We start from the raw sequence: 17,237 nt of genomic DNA, 5'->3' as shown, positions 1-17,237 counted from the left end.
AGTGAGATGCTGGCATCTCAACTATACATCCTTTTTACATTTGCCCGATGCCATTGAAAAATCAAGTTGTATCAGACCTTTGAGGCAGACCTACTTTTTCTTTAAAATCTATACTGCCATTGTTTCTGACTTCAGGCAGCAGTTTTTTTCATTTTATTTTTTCGTCTACCTTTCCTTGAGTGGGAGCAACGATGCACATTGCAGTGGCATTACCTCCCATCCTCCTCCTGTCAGCCACTCTGTCTCTGGCTGATGCCAAGTTCTACAGACCCTCCCAGTACATCCTCTACAAGGCTGGGCCCAATCCTCATCCCTATGTCCATGGGAAGCCCACCAGCAGGCTCAAGTGAGTACTCGTTCTGAACATAAACTTGGCTGTTCCCTCTGGGGAGGTGGCGCTGGACATTAGCTTCGCTTTTGATGCTCAGTTAAAGCTGGTTAACTTACTGTGTAGCAGTCTGTTTGTTTTTGTTTTCATTTGAATATCTAAGCCAGTGGGTTTTTAGGTTTAGAAAAAGGTGCAAGTTTAAGAATCTTATCTAAAGTGTGTGATCTTATTCTCTCAATCTTTTCTCTCTGACAGAAACCACTGTGCCTACGTTGTTGAGAAGACTGTTTCATTCACCATGCAGGATGGGGTAGCTCCTTATGTCAAAGCTCAGTACAACAAGTGTGCCTGGGGTCAGAAGTGTCCAACCCTCATGTGAGTTCATCTTCATAATTGATACTACATGATATAACTATTACAGATTGTATCATAAATAGGCCTACGGCCTCCACAATTACTACTGTTATTGCCACATCTACATCGAGGACTACTGCTGTAAAACTGCTGTAAAAACAACCCAGATTATTAGTTCTGCTGCTCTTGCCATATGAAAAGGGTATGAAAATAGGGCTGTAACTTCTCCTCTCACCGTTCACAGGTGTCAGCTTGGTAGTTGCTTGTGCTTATGTTGTTTATTTCATTAACCCTCAGATATCATGTGATGTACAAGCCTGTCTATAAAGTTGCCCATAAGACTCTCACTGAGCTGGAATGGCGCTGCTGTCCAGGATACTCTGGCTACGGCTGCATGGAGGGACCCCCAGCCTACCAACACCTAATTAAGGCGATGCCTCCATTCAAGGGCCCACCATTCAAAGGCCCACCCATTAAAGGAAACCCCTGGAGTCAGAGCAAGGGCCATCCTCCCATGAAACCATACCCAATGCTTACCAAGGGCCCTCCCATGAAGGGACCTCCTCCTATGAAGTCATACCCAGTGAAAGCAAAAGGCCCTCCTCCCAGCAACGTCAAGTCCTACCTTAAACGTCCCTTTGGGCTTCCTCTGACCCACCCCTCCTACCGAGGGTCATCTTCCAAGCCTTACACCTTTGGGCCACAGCACATCCACCAACCAGACCGCCATGAGGGGCCAGACTATCACCAGCCTGAACTAGACCAGCAGGGGCAAGACTACCACCAGCCTGAACTAGACCACCAGGGGTCAGATTATCACCATCCTGAACTAGACCACCAGGGGCAAGACCTCCACCAGCCTGAACTAGACCACCAGGGGTCAGATTATCACCATCCTGAACTAGACCACCAGGGGTCAGACCACCCCCAGCCTGAACCAGACCACCAGGGATCAGACCACCACCAGCCTGAACCAGACCATCAGGGGTCAGACCATCACCAGCCTGAACTAGACCACCAGGGGTCAGACCACCACCAGCCTGAACCAGACCACCAGGGTTCAGACCATCACCAGCTTGAACTAGACCATCAGAGGTCAGACCACCACCAGCCTGAACCAGACAACCAGGGGTCAGACCACCACCAGCCTGAACTAGACCACCAGGGGCCAGACCATCACCAGCCTGAACTAGACCACCAGGGGACAAACCACCAACAGCCTGAACCAGACCACCACTGGCCAGACCACCTCGAGCCGGATCATCACCAGCCTGAATCAGACCAGGAGGGGCCATACCACCAGGAGCCAGACAACCACGAGCCGGACCATCACCAGCCTGAACCAGACCACCAGGGGCCAGACCACCATGAGCCAGACCATCACCAGCCTGAACCATATCTGGAGCCAAACAATCACCAGCAGCCTGAACCAGATCATCCTGATCACCCAGACCTCACTGATCATCCTTTTCACTCAGAGTTGGAGCCTGTCACTGATGAAACAGCTCTCCCTGCTGGCAGCCAAGAAATGGATGGTGAGACTGGGAGTGTTATTCCAATGCATATTCTGTACTGCAACACAACATAAATATTACATTCAATATTAATAAGATTCTAACATTGTGTCCTCTACTGATGGCTTTAAAGTTAATATCTATATGTATCTAGAGTGCTTAACTGTCCTGAAATTCCATTGATTTTGGCAACATTCTTCAAAGACTTAACATCCTTATAATGAACATTTATTCTTACATTACATTTTCTCTCGCTCTCTCCCTGTACTCTTGTGAGTATGATTGTGTCTGTAACATTCTTTTCCCCTCTGTAGGCCAGCCTCGGGACACAGTGGATAGTGAGTCTACTGAGCGTCTGGACCGGATGGAGGAGGACGTGCGGAGGCTGTCCCAGGGTCTGGAGACGCTTAGGGGGACGATGAACGGACTCGAGGATGGCCTGCGCGCCTCACTATGGGAGGACGCCAACAGGATGCTCTCCGCCCTGCTGTCTGCAGCACCAAGCCCTGTCCCCGCCCCCACTCTGTCCTCTTCCCCCCACTCCACTGTAGGCTTTGCAGACATCCCTGGAGGAGACCCCGATGCAGAGGGGCTCGATGTGGGCCAGGCTTTCCCAGGGTTGAGCGAGCTGACAGGGAGGGTTGAGGGGCTCCGGACTGAGCTACAGGCCAAGGCTGCTGAGCTGGAGGAGCTGAGAGGCAGTGTGATCAGGCATGACGGAACCCTCAAGAAGATGTCAGGTGGTGCAGATAGCTTGACAAGGGCCAAAGCGAGAGACACCCAGAAGGCAATGGAGGATCTGGTGGATGCCAAGCTTGGCGGGGCCCGGACGGAGATCCTGGGGGAGTTTGAGAAGTGTATCGAGAGTGCAGAGAGCCGCTGTGGGGAGAGGGCCAGGGAGGTGAGTCGACAATGCCACAGGGAGCAGCAGGAGAGACAGGATCTAATGGAGCTGGCCCTGGAGGTCAGCGCCACTGGGCTTAGGAAGGAGCTTGGATACCTGCAGACTCAGATCCAGGGACATGACCTGAGAGAGGGCTGCTGTGGTAGAGTCACTGGCCTAGGTGAGAGGGTGCATCTGCTGGAACAGTTGGTGGCAGGCCTCAACCAGTCCCAGGGGCACCTGGGAGTGGAGCTGGGTGGGCACAAGGCCCATGTAGAGGCAATGCTGGAGGGGAGACTGGAGGACGTGGAGGCCAAGCTCAACCTGACTGAATGTGGAAAGGTCAGGGGTGGGAGCACTAGCAGCAGTGGTAGTGGTGGGGTCCAGGGCAGTAGCTCAGAGGGAGAGGTCGGGGCAGGCAGCCTGGAGGCCCGTCTGGAGGGGAAGCTGAAGGCTCTGGAGGGTCGTCTGCTGACAGCGTTGGGGGATCTGGAGAATGCTACAGCCCCTGCCTTGCTGGAGGGCCATGTCGTGCCCACACTGGAGACAGAGGTGGAGTCCCTCAGGAGGAGGCTAGAGGTGGACGTGGACAGAGTGCAGAAACAGCTGAGCGGCCTGGAACTACTCTGCACATCCTCCTCTCAGCCCATTCTCCAGGGAGACAAAGCCACATCAAACACTCACAGGGTGGAGGAGGATAAGACAGGAGGAGGAGAGGTGAATGGTCTCCTGGATATGGAGAATAACCGTCTGAACAGCCTTAATGTCACCCTGCAGAGCCTCCTGACCAGACTGTCCCAGAGGGAAGACCACCAGGAGGGAGAGGAGGGGAGCTCAGTCCAGGGTGAAATCATGCTTCTCAAGTTCAATGCCCGTTCTATGAACCTCACCCTGAAGGGCCTGAAGGACTCTGTAGGGTTGGTGGTCCAGGATGTGGGGCGCGCCAACTCCACCTGGCAGGAGCGGGAAGAGCGCCTGGCCCAGCAGGTGAAGGGTGTGGTCCAGCTTTTAGGGCGCCAGGCCTCCATGTTCGGGGTGGGTGAGAAGAGGCTGACCCGGATGAAGGGAGAGCTCCAGGAACTGAGGAGGCGGCTGGCCGGGGAGGTGCAGGGCTGCCGCTCCACTGCGCTTGGAGTCCAAAAGGAGGTGGTGGAGGTGGGGGGCCGCGTGGCCAGTGTGGAGGGCCAGTGTAAGGGCTTCAGTCACCTGGCCAAGGATCTGGAGAGGATCAGGGCGGAGTTGGAGAGGCAGTCAGATGGATACCTGTCCCAGGTCAACGGTACCCTCACTAATCACGCTCACCAGCTGTCTGAGCTGAGACAGGAACTCAGGAACTGCACGTGGAATGCAGAGCCCACCCAGCAGAGCCTGTACCTCCTAGAGCCAGAACAGTTAAGAGAAGACCAGTAACCTGTCATGAAATCTATTACTGTAAGAGGGAGGCCAGAGTTCTGTACTGAGTGATAATGGACAATTATCTTGAGCCCCAAATGGCTGGTGGGTGAGCTGGAGACGATAGAAACAAACAGGCAATGTTTCAACTCACTGGCGTGCCACAGATGATTTTTTATAGAATGTTGTTTAGCAAAATGTTTTATATTGACACTTTTATATAGATGTTTTTTTTTTTACTGTTGTTTAGTAGGCATATGAGTTTACAGGTATCCAAGATACTACGTTTTTATTTTGTATGATTATTGTCTTTTGTATTTTACATTTTGTATAAAACATTACAAGTTCTTTATGATCTGCATTCCTCTTGCTGTTAAAGTGTTGTCTGTATAATAAAGAGGCGTTATGTCACTGTTGCTAGTCTGAAATGTATATAAGAATAAGTAATAATTTGACAAAAGTAAATACAAAGATGTCAGTGAGTGAACACAATAGCAAAAGCATGACATATTAGGCCACACCTAAAGCCACCAGAGGGCAACAGAGAGGCATTCGATTCCTCTGTCACCACACATTGAGAATAATCTGTGAGCAGAATCAAGTATGGACAAATCAGTCTGTCTGGTTTATTACACATATTGGCAAAGCCCGTTGACACTGAACGGTCACTTGCACCTTCAATCTCATCCATATGTGGAATGTAAAATACAAGATTCTTATACACTGAATGTATTATTCAATCAAAATATTGAATTAAACCACCAGTGCCCCTCATAAACATGTGGTGTATATCTCCTCTGAATGTATATACTATATATGAAATGAGACTAAAAGCATCATCAGGGTGAGGACTAGACATACACTAGAGACGGTTGACTATCTGCCAGACATCCCGTCTCCCACTAATTCACTCATTCTGTTCTCCAAGCACATCTCTGATCGGTCCATTATGATGGCTCATAGGTGACCTTCCTACTGACGCCCACCTATCAGTTCCTGTTCCCCATTGGACATCCCACCAAATGCCTGATTTGTGTGAAATGAACTGCTGTTGTGTTAAAGGGTTTTGGACACAGAGGTGGAGAATGGTGGTGCATTGTAATTGATCGATGCCTGAGAGAGAGAGAGAGAGAGAGAGAGAGAGAGAGAGAGAGAGAGAGAGAGAGAGAGAGATAGGAAATGTAGGAGGCTAGACTGGGTGCTGAAGGATAGAGTCATCTGTATGCACGCAACAGCACTATGGTTAGTTGTACCCAGAGGGGTCCTGCCGCACGTTATCACCTTCAGACCATTCTCTTAGGCACCCGCTCCTCTCTCTCCCCCGCATAACTGTCCTTTCCTCTCTCTACTTAATTCCTCCATTTTCTCTCTCGCCCCTTGTCCCTCTCTGTCTCTCTGTCTGTCCCTCCCTCTCCCACTTTCTCCCCTTTCTCTCTCTCTCTCTTTCTCTCTCTCTCCGTCTACCCCCTATGCACTGATCAGGTCTGTTTCAACCCGGATAGTTGGACTGTAAATTATCACTAATCTGTTGGATTAGGCCCTCAGACTGAGAGTCCTTCCTACAGTTCACATTCTCTATTTTAGGTTCCTAACGCCCTGTGCTGTGGCAAACACCCGGTCATTATGTTCATCAATGAACATGAGGCGATGCTGGCATAAAGACAGAGGACATAGAGGAGTCACATCTGACTGTGGAGCAATGATTTCAAGGACCTGAACTGCTTCACCTGGTAGCCTCTGAGCGCAGACAGCTAATGAGTAAATAAATCATTGGCTACATAAAAATAGTGGTAAACTGTGAAGGGTCATAAATATCAGATCAGATTAAATCTCTAATGTTTCTCATTTTAAATGAACTTTGTTGGTTGTTTCACAAACCCTAACACCTTCTCTGATAGCATACATGGACCTATGCTGCATTCATGACTAAATCAAAGTTCAAATTAATGCGAGATATTTGCCTAGAGCTTCCTTTTGAAAGAGGCTATACGGACCTGCATGAGGCCCAGATTGAGTGAGTCAAGACTAATGGATTCAGTTTAGTCATTTGTCTTGATGAGCCCTTCCCAGCTAGCCAGTTTATATTGGCTATGCTGGAAACAACAGCAGTATGGCGCTAGTTACAACTTATAAATGTGATGTTTCTTCAGATGGGAAAAAACTTGTAGTATTGGTCACCATCTGGAATCTGAATGACCAGTGTAACGGTGTTGTATCAAGATGCTTCCCACTTCATAAGAGAACGGAATTGGACGTTCCTCAGCTACCCACTGGGCAACACCTGTTCCCCCCGGTCAGCTGTATCACATGTCGCTGGCGGTAGCTAAAGTCACCAATTTGTTCCATCCCACTTTAATATATTTTGAGTAGGATAGCAGCCTAAAATAATCATTTGTAATATTGGTAGTAGTAACCATTTGGATGTCACTGTGATAAAGTCTACTGCTGCTCAATGGGGAGAGTTTGCACTGCAACACAACTACGGGGCACAGTGTGTCATTTGATCCCGATGCCTGCTTCCTGAGCACTGCTGTCATGTAGGAATATCAGGCCATGGTGACAGCTAAAGGACATTTGTTGATTTTGTAGTCCAATAAAAACGGAATGATTCTGAACACTCCCAAGACCCAACTTTGGCAGACAAGTTTTACTTTCTCAATAAAATTTCTAGTCACAAGCCTAAACTAGCTAGCTGGGGAGCGTTAAGACAATTGACTGAACCAAATCCGTTTGTTGAGTTTCGCTGCGCAACATATGTCATCAACTTTGGGCACCAGGTGTGTCCGTATAGCCTCTCCCCTTCCTATTGGTTGGGAAACTCAGATATCATATTTCTATAATGACTTTCCAAGTCGGAAATTGTCTAGCTTCCTAGTTCCCACATGTCATGAATGCAGCACAACTAGTCCCCACATTGACACCACACAGATATTCAAAATCGCAAGGTTGTTATTGTATTCATTCACAGTAAGCCTGTGGGAATGTCAGGGAGCCAGTTTGTAGATGTGGAAGCTATTCATGATGAGTATTAAAGTTTGCCATATTAAATTCCCTCCCTAGCTTGATATAACAGATATTTAATTTACCAACACCCACTTCCTCCTTTTCATCAGCAGCACACAAAAACAAATTCATCCCATAATCCTATTTCTCGTAATCAAATCACAATCGCATTTCTCCTCGGGGCAAACAACACAGCATTCGATATCTCATTAAAGAGGCTTAGCAACAAGAAATTCCCTTTCCATCAAAAATTCATTCTGGCATAACGTTATTATGTCTTGTGAACATGATTGTCAGAAGATGAAGAGAAGGAAGCCGCATGACAGAAAATCAACTTCTTTAGAGATAAAGGCTGTCTGAGCGAGGCGCCATCTCTAAACACACATCTCCTCTTGGCTGTGGCAAGGTTGTGATGTGATGCCACTAACAGTGCTCTTATGACAACATTACCTTACTGCTTCCTCATCCTTCCTCACACATCATGTAGCATTTTGTGAAAAGTAAAGTAGGGGGTTGAATGCGTCCATCAAATCAAATCAAATTGTTAGATCAAATCAAATTGTATTTGTCACATGCGCCGAATACAATGGTGAAATGCTTACTTAATCAACAACGCAGTTTAAAGAAAACATCATTAAGAAAATATTTACTAAATAAACTAAAGTAAAAAATCAAATAAAAAGTAACACAAAATAACTATAATGAGGCTATATACAGGGGGTACCAGTACAGAGTACAGGTCAATCAATGTAATTTGTACACAAAGGTCCATATGAATAAGCCCATGATTCTGAGCCTATAAACTCTGATGAGACAGAGACTATTTGGCTGTTTGGCTATTGGGCTTGGCCCACAAACATTCCGATAAATGGTGGGAAGATGAATCAAGAAAAACATGGATTAGAGAAGGGGAAATTACTGAACCAACAATAGCTACAGAACAGAACTGCTCCCCTCCTTGAGTATATGAAGGACATGATGGGGGAGAAACACATCTCTGGGCTGAGCTCTTTATCTGGGCTCATCACAGTATACTATCGCTCTCTCTACCACTTCAACTTTTTTCCCCTCTGTCTCTCTCTTGCTGTGATCTTGACAGGCAGCTTTTATGCTCTTTCCTCCCTTAGATTACATAGAAGAGCTGGCTTGTACTCCGCTAGAACATCGGTGCACAGGTTGCAATCCTGCTGTTGTTCATTTAACTTAACACTTGATTTACCAATAAATGTCACTACTGGTCAGAGAGTGCAGTTCGTTCATTAGCCTTCCCAGGTCTAAATTACCGGGTCTAAATCATTAAATAACTGTGAAAGAAAAAAGACAACAAAAAGGAGCAGAAGCCTCATTTCGAGATCATCGGGACTCACTGCTGTTCTGTGCTGTTTGGCCTCTGTAATCAAGCCTGGGACCAGCACGGAACCCAAAATAAACACACACATGACAAAGGGGAAATGTGCCCCCTATGAGTCAAACATCCAGGGTGAAGAGGACAGGGCAGTTTTCAGTCAGTGCTCAGCTCGACCTGACATCCTCCTCACCTCACAGAAATGAAGAAAAAAAGAAAGAAAAAAGAAAGAAAAAAGATTTTGATTAAGAACCTGGACATTTACATGCTTCCTCAGAAACATTCTGCACCCAGAGACACGCAGACAAACATCATACGTGTTTCAGGTGCCCTTTTGTTGTTTTACCATCATCCTGCCATTATCTTGTCTTGTTGTGTAACCAAAACTAATCATACATCCTTTAGCTTTAGGCAATTAACAATTATTTTACTGTAAATATAGAAGATCAAAGAAAGACAAAAGAAGAATCACATCAATTGGTTCAACACTGACAGAGAGAGTTAGATTTCAACGTCTATTCCGCGTTCATTTCATTGAACTTACATGGAAACAACGTTGATTCAGCCAGTGTGTGCCCAGTGAGTATTAATAACAAAGGTATGTTGAAACATGGTGAGAATAAGATGGATGGAGTGTAATAAACAGACAGCTTTGTGAGGACTGAGTGTTCTCAGACCTGCTGTTATAATAACACTCTTTCCCTCATAAAAGGAGATATGTATGAATTTATGCCATAATGACACATTAAGCCTTGAATTTGTCATCTTATAAACCTTCATTTCATCCAGTCTTTCTGCTAATAACTGATACATGATCAATCAACTGGGGTAAAGCTGAAAAGCACACACCGTGCTGGAATCAATTAACCTGGTTCTGACACACATGAATCTAATGTCAGAGCAACCTTACATTTCTAATATTAAAACTTGACTTTCATCAGGACATACGGAATGGAAGCATAAAATCTTCCAAGGGATGTCTAGCCCAGAGCCCTGTAGCTGTACAGGGCCTATAGTGAAAGTCTACATGCCCTGGGCACATTTTGCTGCCTTAAAATTAAATGTGGAGATATATTAAATTAGATTTTGTTTCCCTATCGTTCTACACAACCTACTCCACATTTCCAAAGTGAAAGACAAATTATAGACAAATTACCTTTGTACCTTTGACAGCCATTACAGCTGTGAATAATTTTGAATAAGATTCTAAAAACTTTGCTCTTAGTGCAACATATATCCATTGCTTTTGTCAAAATTTCTCAAGCTCAGTAAATTTGGTTTTGGATCATTGATGGACAGCAATATTCAAACCTTGTCTCTGCATATTTAAGTCAGGACGAAGACTGGATCATTTAGGAATACTCAATACCTCTTGGAAAACCATTCTGGTGTGTCTTTGGCATTTAACATTGTGTAATTGTCCTGCTGAGAAATACAATTCTATCCCAGGGTTAGCTATTCAGAAGACTGAGGCAAGGTTTCCTCTAACTTTTTACTTGGGTTTTGCTCCATTCTTAATTAGTTTGATCGTGACAAACTCCACAGTCCCTGACAAGCATACCCATATCATTATGCTGCCACAAAATGGACATGCTAGCCAGCTCCCAGATCAGCATGAGTCACTGACAGCCCCTATAAAAAAAGCATGTATCAGTGATCAAGTTGATTGAAGAGTGGTGGCAGCCAGAGTGGGTGTTCTGAGTGTGTGAGGACTGCAATCCCCTTCTGGGAGTGTTGAGTTGATATGGCAGCACCTCTGTTCTTTATGGCTCTTTGATGGTTCCCTGGCAGCCCCTAAGCCACAGAGCAGCTCACAGAGCAGAGAGCGCACAGATCTAAGCTGTTTCCATGGCTGTCAGTCCCAGTCCTGGAGCTCTATGCAACCAGCCTTATGGGCGTGAGTGATAAACTGTGATGGCAGAGTGTTCCAGGTGGTGTTTAAATGTTCATCATTGTTACAGTGGGGCTCAACATTAGAGGAGCAGAGAGGGGGACACCTTTTGGCCCAGGGGGAAGTCTGTTTTCCAGATGGCTGCTGTAATCATTCTGGGGTCATCCAGGACTTCACTCAACCCATCCCATGTAAATGGTAGCCAGGTACCGTACCAGTCAAAAGTTTGGACACCTAATCATTCAAGGGTTTTTCTTTATTTTACTATTACCTATATTGTTGAATGATAGTGAAGACATCAAAACTATGAAATAACACATATGGAATCGTGTAGTAACCAAAAAAGTGTTAAACAAATCAAAATATATTTTATATTTGAGATTCTTCAAAGTAGCCACCCTTTGCCTTGATGACAGATTTGAACACTCTTGGCATTCTCTCAACCAGCTTCCTGAGGCAGTCACCTGGAATGCATTTCAATTAACAGGTGTGACTTGTTAAAAGTTAATTTGCGGACGTAACGGCTTTCCTCTTCCTCTTCTGAGGAGGAGTAGCAAGGATCGGACCAATATGCAGCGTGGTAAGTGTCCATGATACTTTAATAATAACTGAACACGACTCAATACAAAAATAACAAAGTGAATGGAAACGAAAACCGAAACAGTCCTGAATGGTGACACAAAGAACAAAACAGGAAACAATCACCCACCCCACACAGGTGGGAAAAGGCTACCTAAGTATGATTCTCAATCAGAGACAACTAACAACACCTGCCTCTGATTGAGAACCATACCAGGCCAAACACAAAACACAACATAGAAAAACGAACATAGACAACCCACCCCAACTCACGCCCTGACCAACCTAAAACAAAGACATAACAAAAGAACTAAGGTCAGAACGTGACAGTGGAATTTCTTTCCTTCTTAATGCGTTTGAGCCATTTTATGGCAAGAACAGCTCAAATAAGCAAAAATAAATGACAGTCCATCATTACTTTAAGAAATGAAGGTCAGTCAATCTGGAAAATTTCAAGAACTTGAAAGTTTCTTCAAGTGCAGTCACAAAAACCATCAAGCTCTATGATGAAACTGGGTCTCGCCACAGGAAAGGAAGACCAAGAGTTACCTTTACCGCAGAGGATAAGGTAAATCGAGTTAACTGCACCTCAGAAATTGCAGCCCAAATAAATGCTTCACAGAGTTCAAGTAACAGACACATCTCAACATCAACTGTTCAGAGGAGACTGCTTGAATCAGGCATTCATGGTCGAATTCCTGCAAAGAAACCACTACTAAAGGACACCAATAAGAAGAGACATGCTTGGGCCAAGACACGTGAGCAATGGACATTATACTGGTGGAAATCTGTCCTTTGGTCTGATGAGTCCAAATTTTAGATTTTTGGTTCCAACCGCTGTGTCTTTGTAAGACGCAGAGTAGGGGAACGGATGATCTCTGCATGTGTGGTTCCCACCATGAAGCATGATGGAGGGGGTGCTTTGCTGGTGACACTGTCAGTGATTTATTTATAATTCAATGCACACTTGACCGGCATGGCTACCACAGCATTCTGCAGCAATACACACTCCCATCTGGTTTGCGCTTCGAGGGACTATTATCTGTTTTTCAACAGGACAACAATGATCCAACACAGCTCCAGGCTGTGTAAGGGCTATTTGACCAAGAAGGAGAGTGATGGATTGCTGCATCAGATGACCTGGCCTCCACAATCACCACACCTCCCAATTGAGGTGGTTTGGGATGAGTTGGACCACAAAGTGAAGGAAAAGTGCTCAATATATTGATGTTGTGTCCTTCTTTCTTACTTCAAGCCCTGACTGAACTGCTACCTGGGGTTGAGGTAAGCTGAAAAATACAGTTGATGTTGGAAGTTTACATACAACTTAGCCAAATACATTTAAACTCAGTTTTTCACAATTACTGACATTTAATCCTAGTCAAAATTCCCAGTCATAGGTCAGTTAGGATCACCACTTTATTTTAAGAATGTGAAATGTCAGAATAATAGTAGAGATAATTATTTACTTCATATTTTATTTCTTTCGTCACATTCCCAGTGGGTCAGAAGTTAACATACACTCAATTAGTATTTGGTAGCATTGCCTTTAAATTGTCTAACTTGGGTCAAACTTTTCAGGTAGCCTACCACAAGCTTCCCAGGATAATTTGGGTGAATTTTGGCCCATTCCTCATGACAGAGCTGGTGTAACTGAGTCAGGTTTGTAGGCCTCCTTGCTCACACACGCTTTTTCAGTTCTGCCCACAAATTTTCTATAGGATTGAGGTAAGGGCTTTGTGATGGCCCCTCCAATATCTTGACTTTTGTAAGGGTTTTCCTGTGGTGAAGGAGAAGGCGGACCAAAATGCAGCGTGGTGGTTATTCATGTTCTTTAATAAAGGAACTAGACATGAAATAACTAACAAAACAATAAATGTGGAAAACCAAAAACAGTCCTATCTGGTGCAAACACAGAGACAGGAACAATCACCAACAAACACACAGTGAAACCCAGGCTACCTAAGTATGATTCTCAATCAGAGACAACTAATGACACCTGCCTCTGATTGAGAACCATACTAGGCCGAAACATAGAAATACCCAAAACCTAGAAAAATAAACATAGACTGCCCACCCAACTCACGCCCTGACCATACTAAATAAATACAAAACAAAGGAAATAAAGGTCAGAACGTGACAGTATCCCCCCCCCCCAAAGGTGCGGACTCCGGCCGCAAAACCTTGACCTATAGGGGAGGGTCTGGGTGGGCGTCTGTCCGCGGTGGCGGCTCTGGCGCGGGACGCGGACCCCACCATTTACCATTGTCTTAGTCCGCCTGATTGTCCGCCTCCGTGGCTCTCTAACCATGGCAACCCCTCTCAATGACCCCACTGGACAGAGGGGCAGCTGCTCGGGACAGAGGGGCAGCTGCTCTGGGCTGAGGGGCCAAAACAAAGGAAATAAATGTCAGAACGTGACAACTTTGTTGTCCTTAAGCCATTTGCCCCAACTTTGGAAGTATGCTTGGGGTCATTGTTCATTTGGAAAACCCGTTTGCGACCAAGTTTGAACTTCCTGACTGATGTCTTGAGATGTTGCTTCAATATATCCATACATGATGCCATCTATTTTGTGAAGTGGACTAGTCCCTCCTGCAGCAATGCACCCACACTACATGATGCTGCCACCCCCGTTCATCACAGTTGGGATGGTGTTCTTCGGCTAGCAAGTCTCCCCTTTCTCCTCCAAACATAATGATGGTCATTATGGCCAAACAGTTCTATTTTTGTTTCATCAGACCAGAGGACATTTCTCCAAAAAGTACAATCTTTGTCCCCATGTGCAGTTGCAAACCGTAATTGGGCTTTTTTAATGGCGTTTTTGGAGCAGTGGCTTCTTCCTTGCTGAGCGGCCTTTCAGGTTATGTCAATATAGGACTAGCTTTACTGTGGATATAGATACTTTTGTACCTGTTTCCTCCAGCATCTTCACAAGGTCCTTTGCTGTTGTTCTGGGATTGATTTGAACTTTTTGCACCAAAGTACGTTCATCTCTAGGAGACAGAGCGCGTCTCCTTGCTGAGCGGTAATGACAGCTGCGTGGTCCCATGGTGTTTATACTTGCGTACTATTGTTTGTACAGATGAACGTGGTACCTTCAGGTGTGTGGAAATTGCCCCCAAAGATGAACCAGACTTGTGGAGGTCTACAATTATTTTTCTGAGGTCTTGGCTGATTTCTTTTGATTTTCCCATGTCAAGCAAAGAGGCACCGAGTTTGAAGGTAGGCCTTGAAATACATCCACAGGTACACCTCCAATTGACTCAAATGATGTCAATTAGCCTATCAGAAGCTTCTAAAGCCATGACATAATTTTCTGGAATTTTCCAAGCTGTTTAAAGGCACAGTCAACTTAGTGTATGTAAACTTCTGACCCATTGGAATTGTGATACAGAGAATTATAAGTGAAATAATCTGTCTGTTAACAATTGTTGGAAAAATTCCTTCTGTCATGCACAAAGTTAATATCCTAACCGACTTACCAAAACTACAGTTTGTTAACAAGAAGTTTGTGGATAGTTGAAAAACGAGTTTTAATGACTCCGACTTCAACTGTATACTTTTTTTTAACGTTGGCTCGCACATAATCACGCTTCTACCCTTTTGAGCTTTAGTTAATATGACTGCTTCAATGACTGCTTCGTCCTTTCATCTTAATATCCTATTCAAAATAAATACTCTATTCAGAGAAGGATTTCTTTGAAGTACCCACTTGAACATTTGATAAAAAGTACCCTGATATCAGTGATTGCCTCAATCTGTTTTGGACAGTCAGTTTGTGGATTTCTGGACAACCAGTTTGGTCCATCTATATTCTCAGGTTATGGGCTGTCTGTTCTCTGGCATAAAGTAAGACACAGGCACACAGTAAACAGGTTAGAGCTTTGTATGCCAATGAGTCAGTCTCATGCATCACCCAGCAAACTGAGACTTGAATAAGAGACAAGCAGCGATGCTGATGGGGACAGGCACCCATGTCCATCTCCATTCCACATCCTGCGACTGTCTTATTAGTGAACGAATAACATTATAATGGAAAGGCTTTTCATAGCAGTTTGCTGTACGGTGATGCTATTGATTGATGTCAAGTAGAAGTTGCTACTGTTATGTATCTGTTCAGTGACAAGTTGGTTCTCCTGTGTTCAGATGTTTGCCAGTTTTGAATGGTCAAGTGGCAATATATTAGTAATTCATTTATGCAGATTTTAATGTCAACCATGCATTTAAAATGGGCATTTACTGTTTGCTAAATATAAGTATCTGTCTGATGGTGTCATTTTGAGGTGTTTAAAAAACAGGAAATGTTGATGCAAGTGAGCGAGATACAGTAGGGTTGTAAACAGACAGGAAAATATGCCGTCACACAGAGAGGGGGAGTAGTAAACAGATAGATGTAGAGGGACAGAGAGAGGGGGGTAGAATGATAGGGGTAAAGAGAGAGAAAGAGAGCGGGAAAGAGAGAGAGAGAAAGAGAGGGGGGAAGAGAGAGAGGAGAGAGAGAGGGAAAGAGAAAGAGGGGGAAAGAGAGAGTGAAAGAGAGGGGAAAGAGAGAGAGGAGAGAGAGAGGGGGAGAGGGGAAGAAGAGGGGGAGGGGGAAGAAGAGAGAAAGGGGGACGGAGAGAGTCAGAAAAAGAGAGTGAGGGAGCCAGAGCAAGAACGAGAGGGAGAAAGGGGAAGGGAGAGCGAGAGCGAGTGAGAGTTGTTTGGAGAAGGGGGAGAAAGAGAAAGGGGTAAGGGGACGGTGGTACTTTGTTTCATTCGTGACACTCAGAGCCTCCCAGTCAGTGTTATTCTGATTTCTCTCTCTCTGGTTCTCTGGTTGGATTGGCATCTCCCTGGGCTTTTCTTCCTGGCTACACTACGAGGACCCACTGCATCTCCAAGGAAATGTGTGCAGGCAGATGCACCGTCTGTCTGTGTATGTATGTGTGAATGAGTGAGTGTGTGCCTGTCTCTGTTAATGCATACCTGGCTGGATGTTTGCGTTGTGAGTGTTTATGTGTCAGAAGACGAAGAGGCAACAGGGCTACCGTTGGGGTTCTGCAGTGTGAGTGACCTAGCTAGGGTCCAGTGTCTCCCGTGTAGCCGGGTAGGAGCTCTGTCCTGCTCTTCTCTCCGCCTGGCCTCCATGAGTTTATCTGAGGACACACATCTCCTCCCTGGAAGGTAGGTTCCATAGAAAGGCACGGTGTGGGGCTGCATGGTGTGGGGCTTTAGGCAGGGTGTGGGGCTGGTTGCATGGCGGATCCTGTCGGTCTACTGTCAGTTCAGTGTTGGGGATTAGAGGATTACAATGCTGGTTCAGGGGATCACTGTTGCTGATGCAGCTCGCTCTCTCCATCTCTCCGTCTCTGTCTGTCTGTCTGTCTGTCTGTCTGTCTGTCTGTCTGTCTGTCTGTCTGTCTGTCTGTCTGTCTGTCTGTCTGTCTGTCTGTCTGTCTGTCTGTCTGTCTGTCTGTCTGTCTGTCTGTCTGTCTGTCTTTCTGTTTGTTTGTTTGTCTGTCCGTCTACCTTCTTGTGCTCTCTCAAAGATGTTATAGTTTAAGCAATAAAGCCCGAGGGGGTGTGGTATATGGTCAATATACCACAGCTCAGGGCTGTTCTTAGGCACGATGCGAGGCGGAGTGTCTAGATACAGCCCTTAGCCGTGGTATATTGGCCATATACCATAAACCCTGTGGTGCCCTATTGCTGTTAAAAACAGGTTACCAACATAATTAGAACAGTAAACATGTAGCTTTGCATCATACCCGTCTTATATACCACGGCTTTCAGCCAATCAGCCTCCAGGGCTCGAATGACCCAGTTTATAATGGTTAGTTTGGTACTGCTATAATTAAGTGTTTGTGACATATCACCTGATGTAATATTGTTGTCAGGGGAACGGCTGAAAAAGCAGGATTCAAAAGTGTGTCAGCAGTGCTGTATGTGTCCATATATTAGTT

At 45.4% G+C, this 17,237-nt stretch overlaps 2 protein-coding genes across 2 annotated transcripts in view; both read left to right on the top strand.

Moving 5' to 3' along the window:
- The first annotated feature begins 191 nt into the window (after positions 1–191).
- LOC135572356 (EMILIN-3-like) lies at positions 192–4,571 on the top strand. The gene is made up of 4 exons (XM_065020049.1): positions 192–346; positions 584–703; positions 980–2,217; positions 2,511–4,571. The coding sequence occupies exons 1-4, from the start codon at positions 192–194 to the stop codon at positions 4,487–4,489; spliced, it is 3,492 nt and encodes a 1,163-aa protein (XP_064876121.1). The 3' UTR covers positions 4,490–4,571.
- An 11,450-nt stretch (positions 4,572–16,021) lies between these two features.
- The window catches only part of LOC115132834 (opsin-5-like), a 30,379-nt gene continuing 29,163 nt past the window's right edge, over positions 16,022–17,237 (top strand). Inside the window, exon 1 of the mRNA XM_029665571.2 lies at positions 16,022–16,458. The gene's annotated coding sequence lies outside the window, so the exon portion shown is untranslated. The remainder of the gene's footprint in view (positions 16,459–17,237) is intronic.

This window comes from Oncorhynchus nerka, linkage group LG7 (assembly GCF_034236695.1).
Source record: "Oncorhynchus nerka isolate Pitt River linkage group LG7, Oner_Uvic_2.0, whole genome shotgun sequence".
Taxonomy (NCBI): Eukaryota; Metazoa; Chordata; class Actinopteri; order Salmoniformes; family Salmonidae; genus Oncorhynchus; species Oncorhynchus nerka.
Note: the sequence above shows the minus strand (reverse complement) of the source record. Positions and strands in the feature narration are given on the sequence as shown.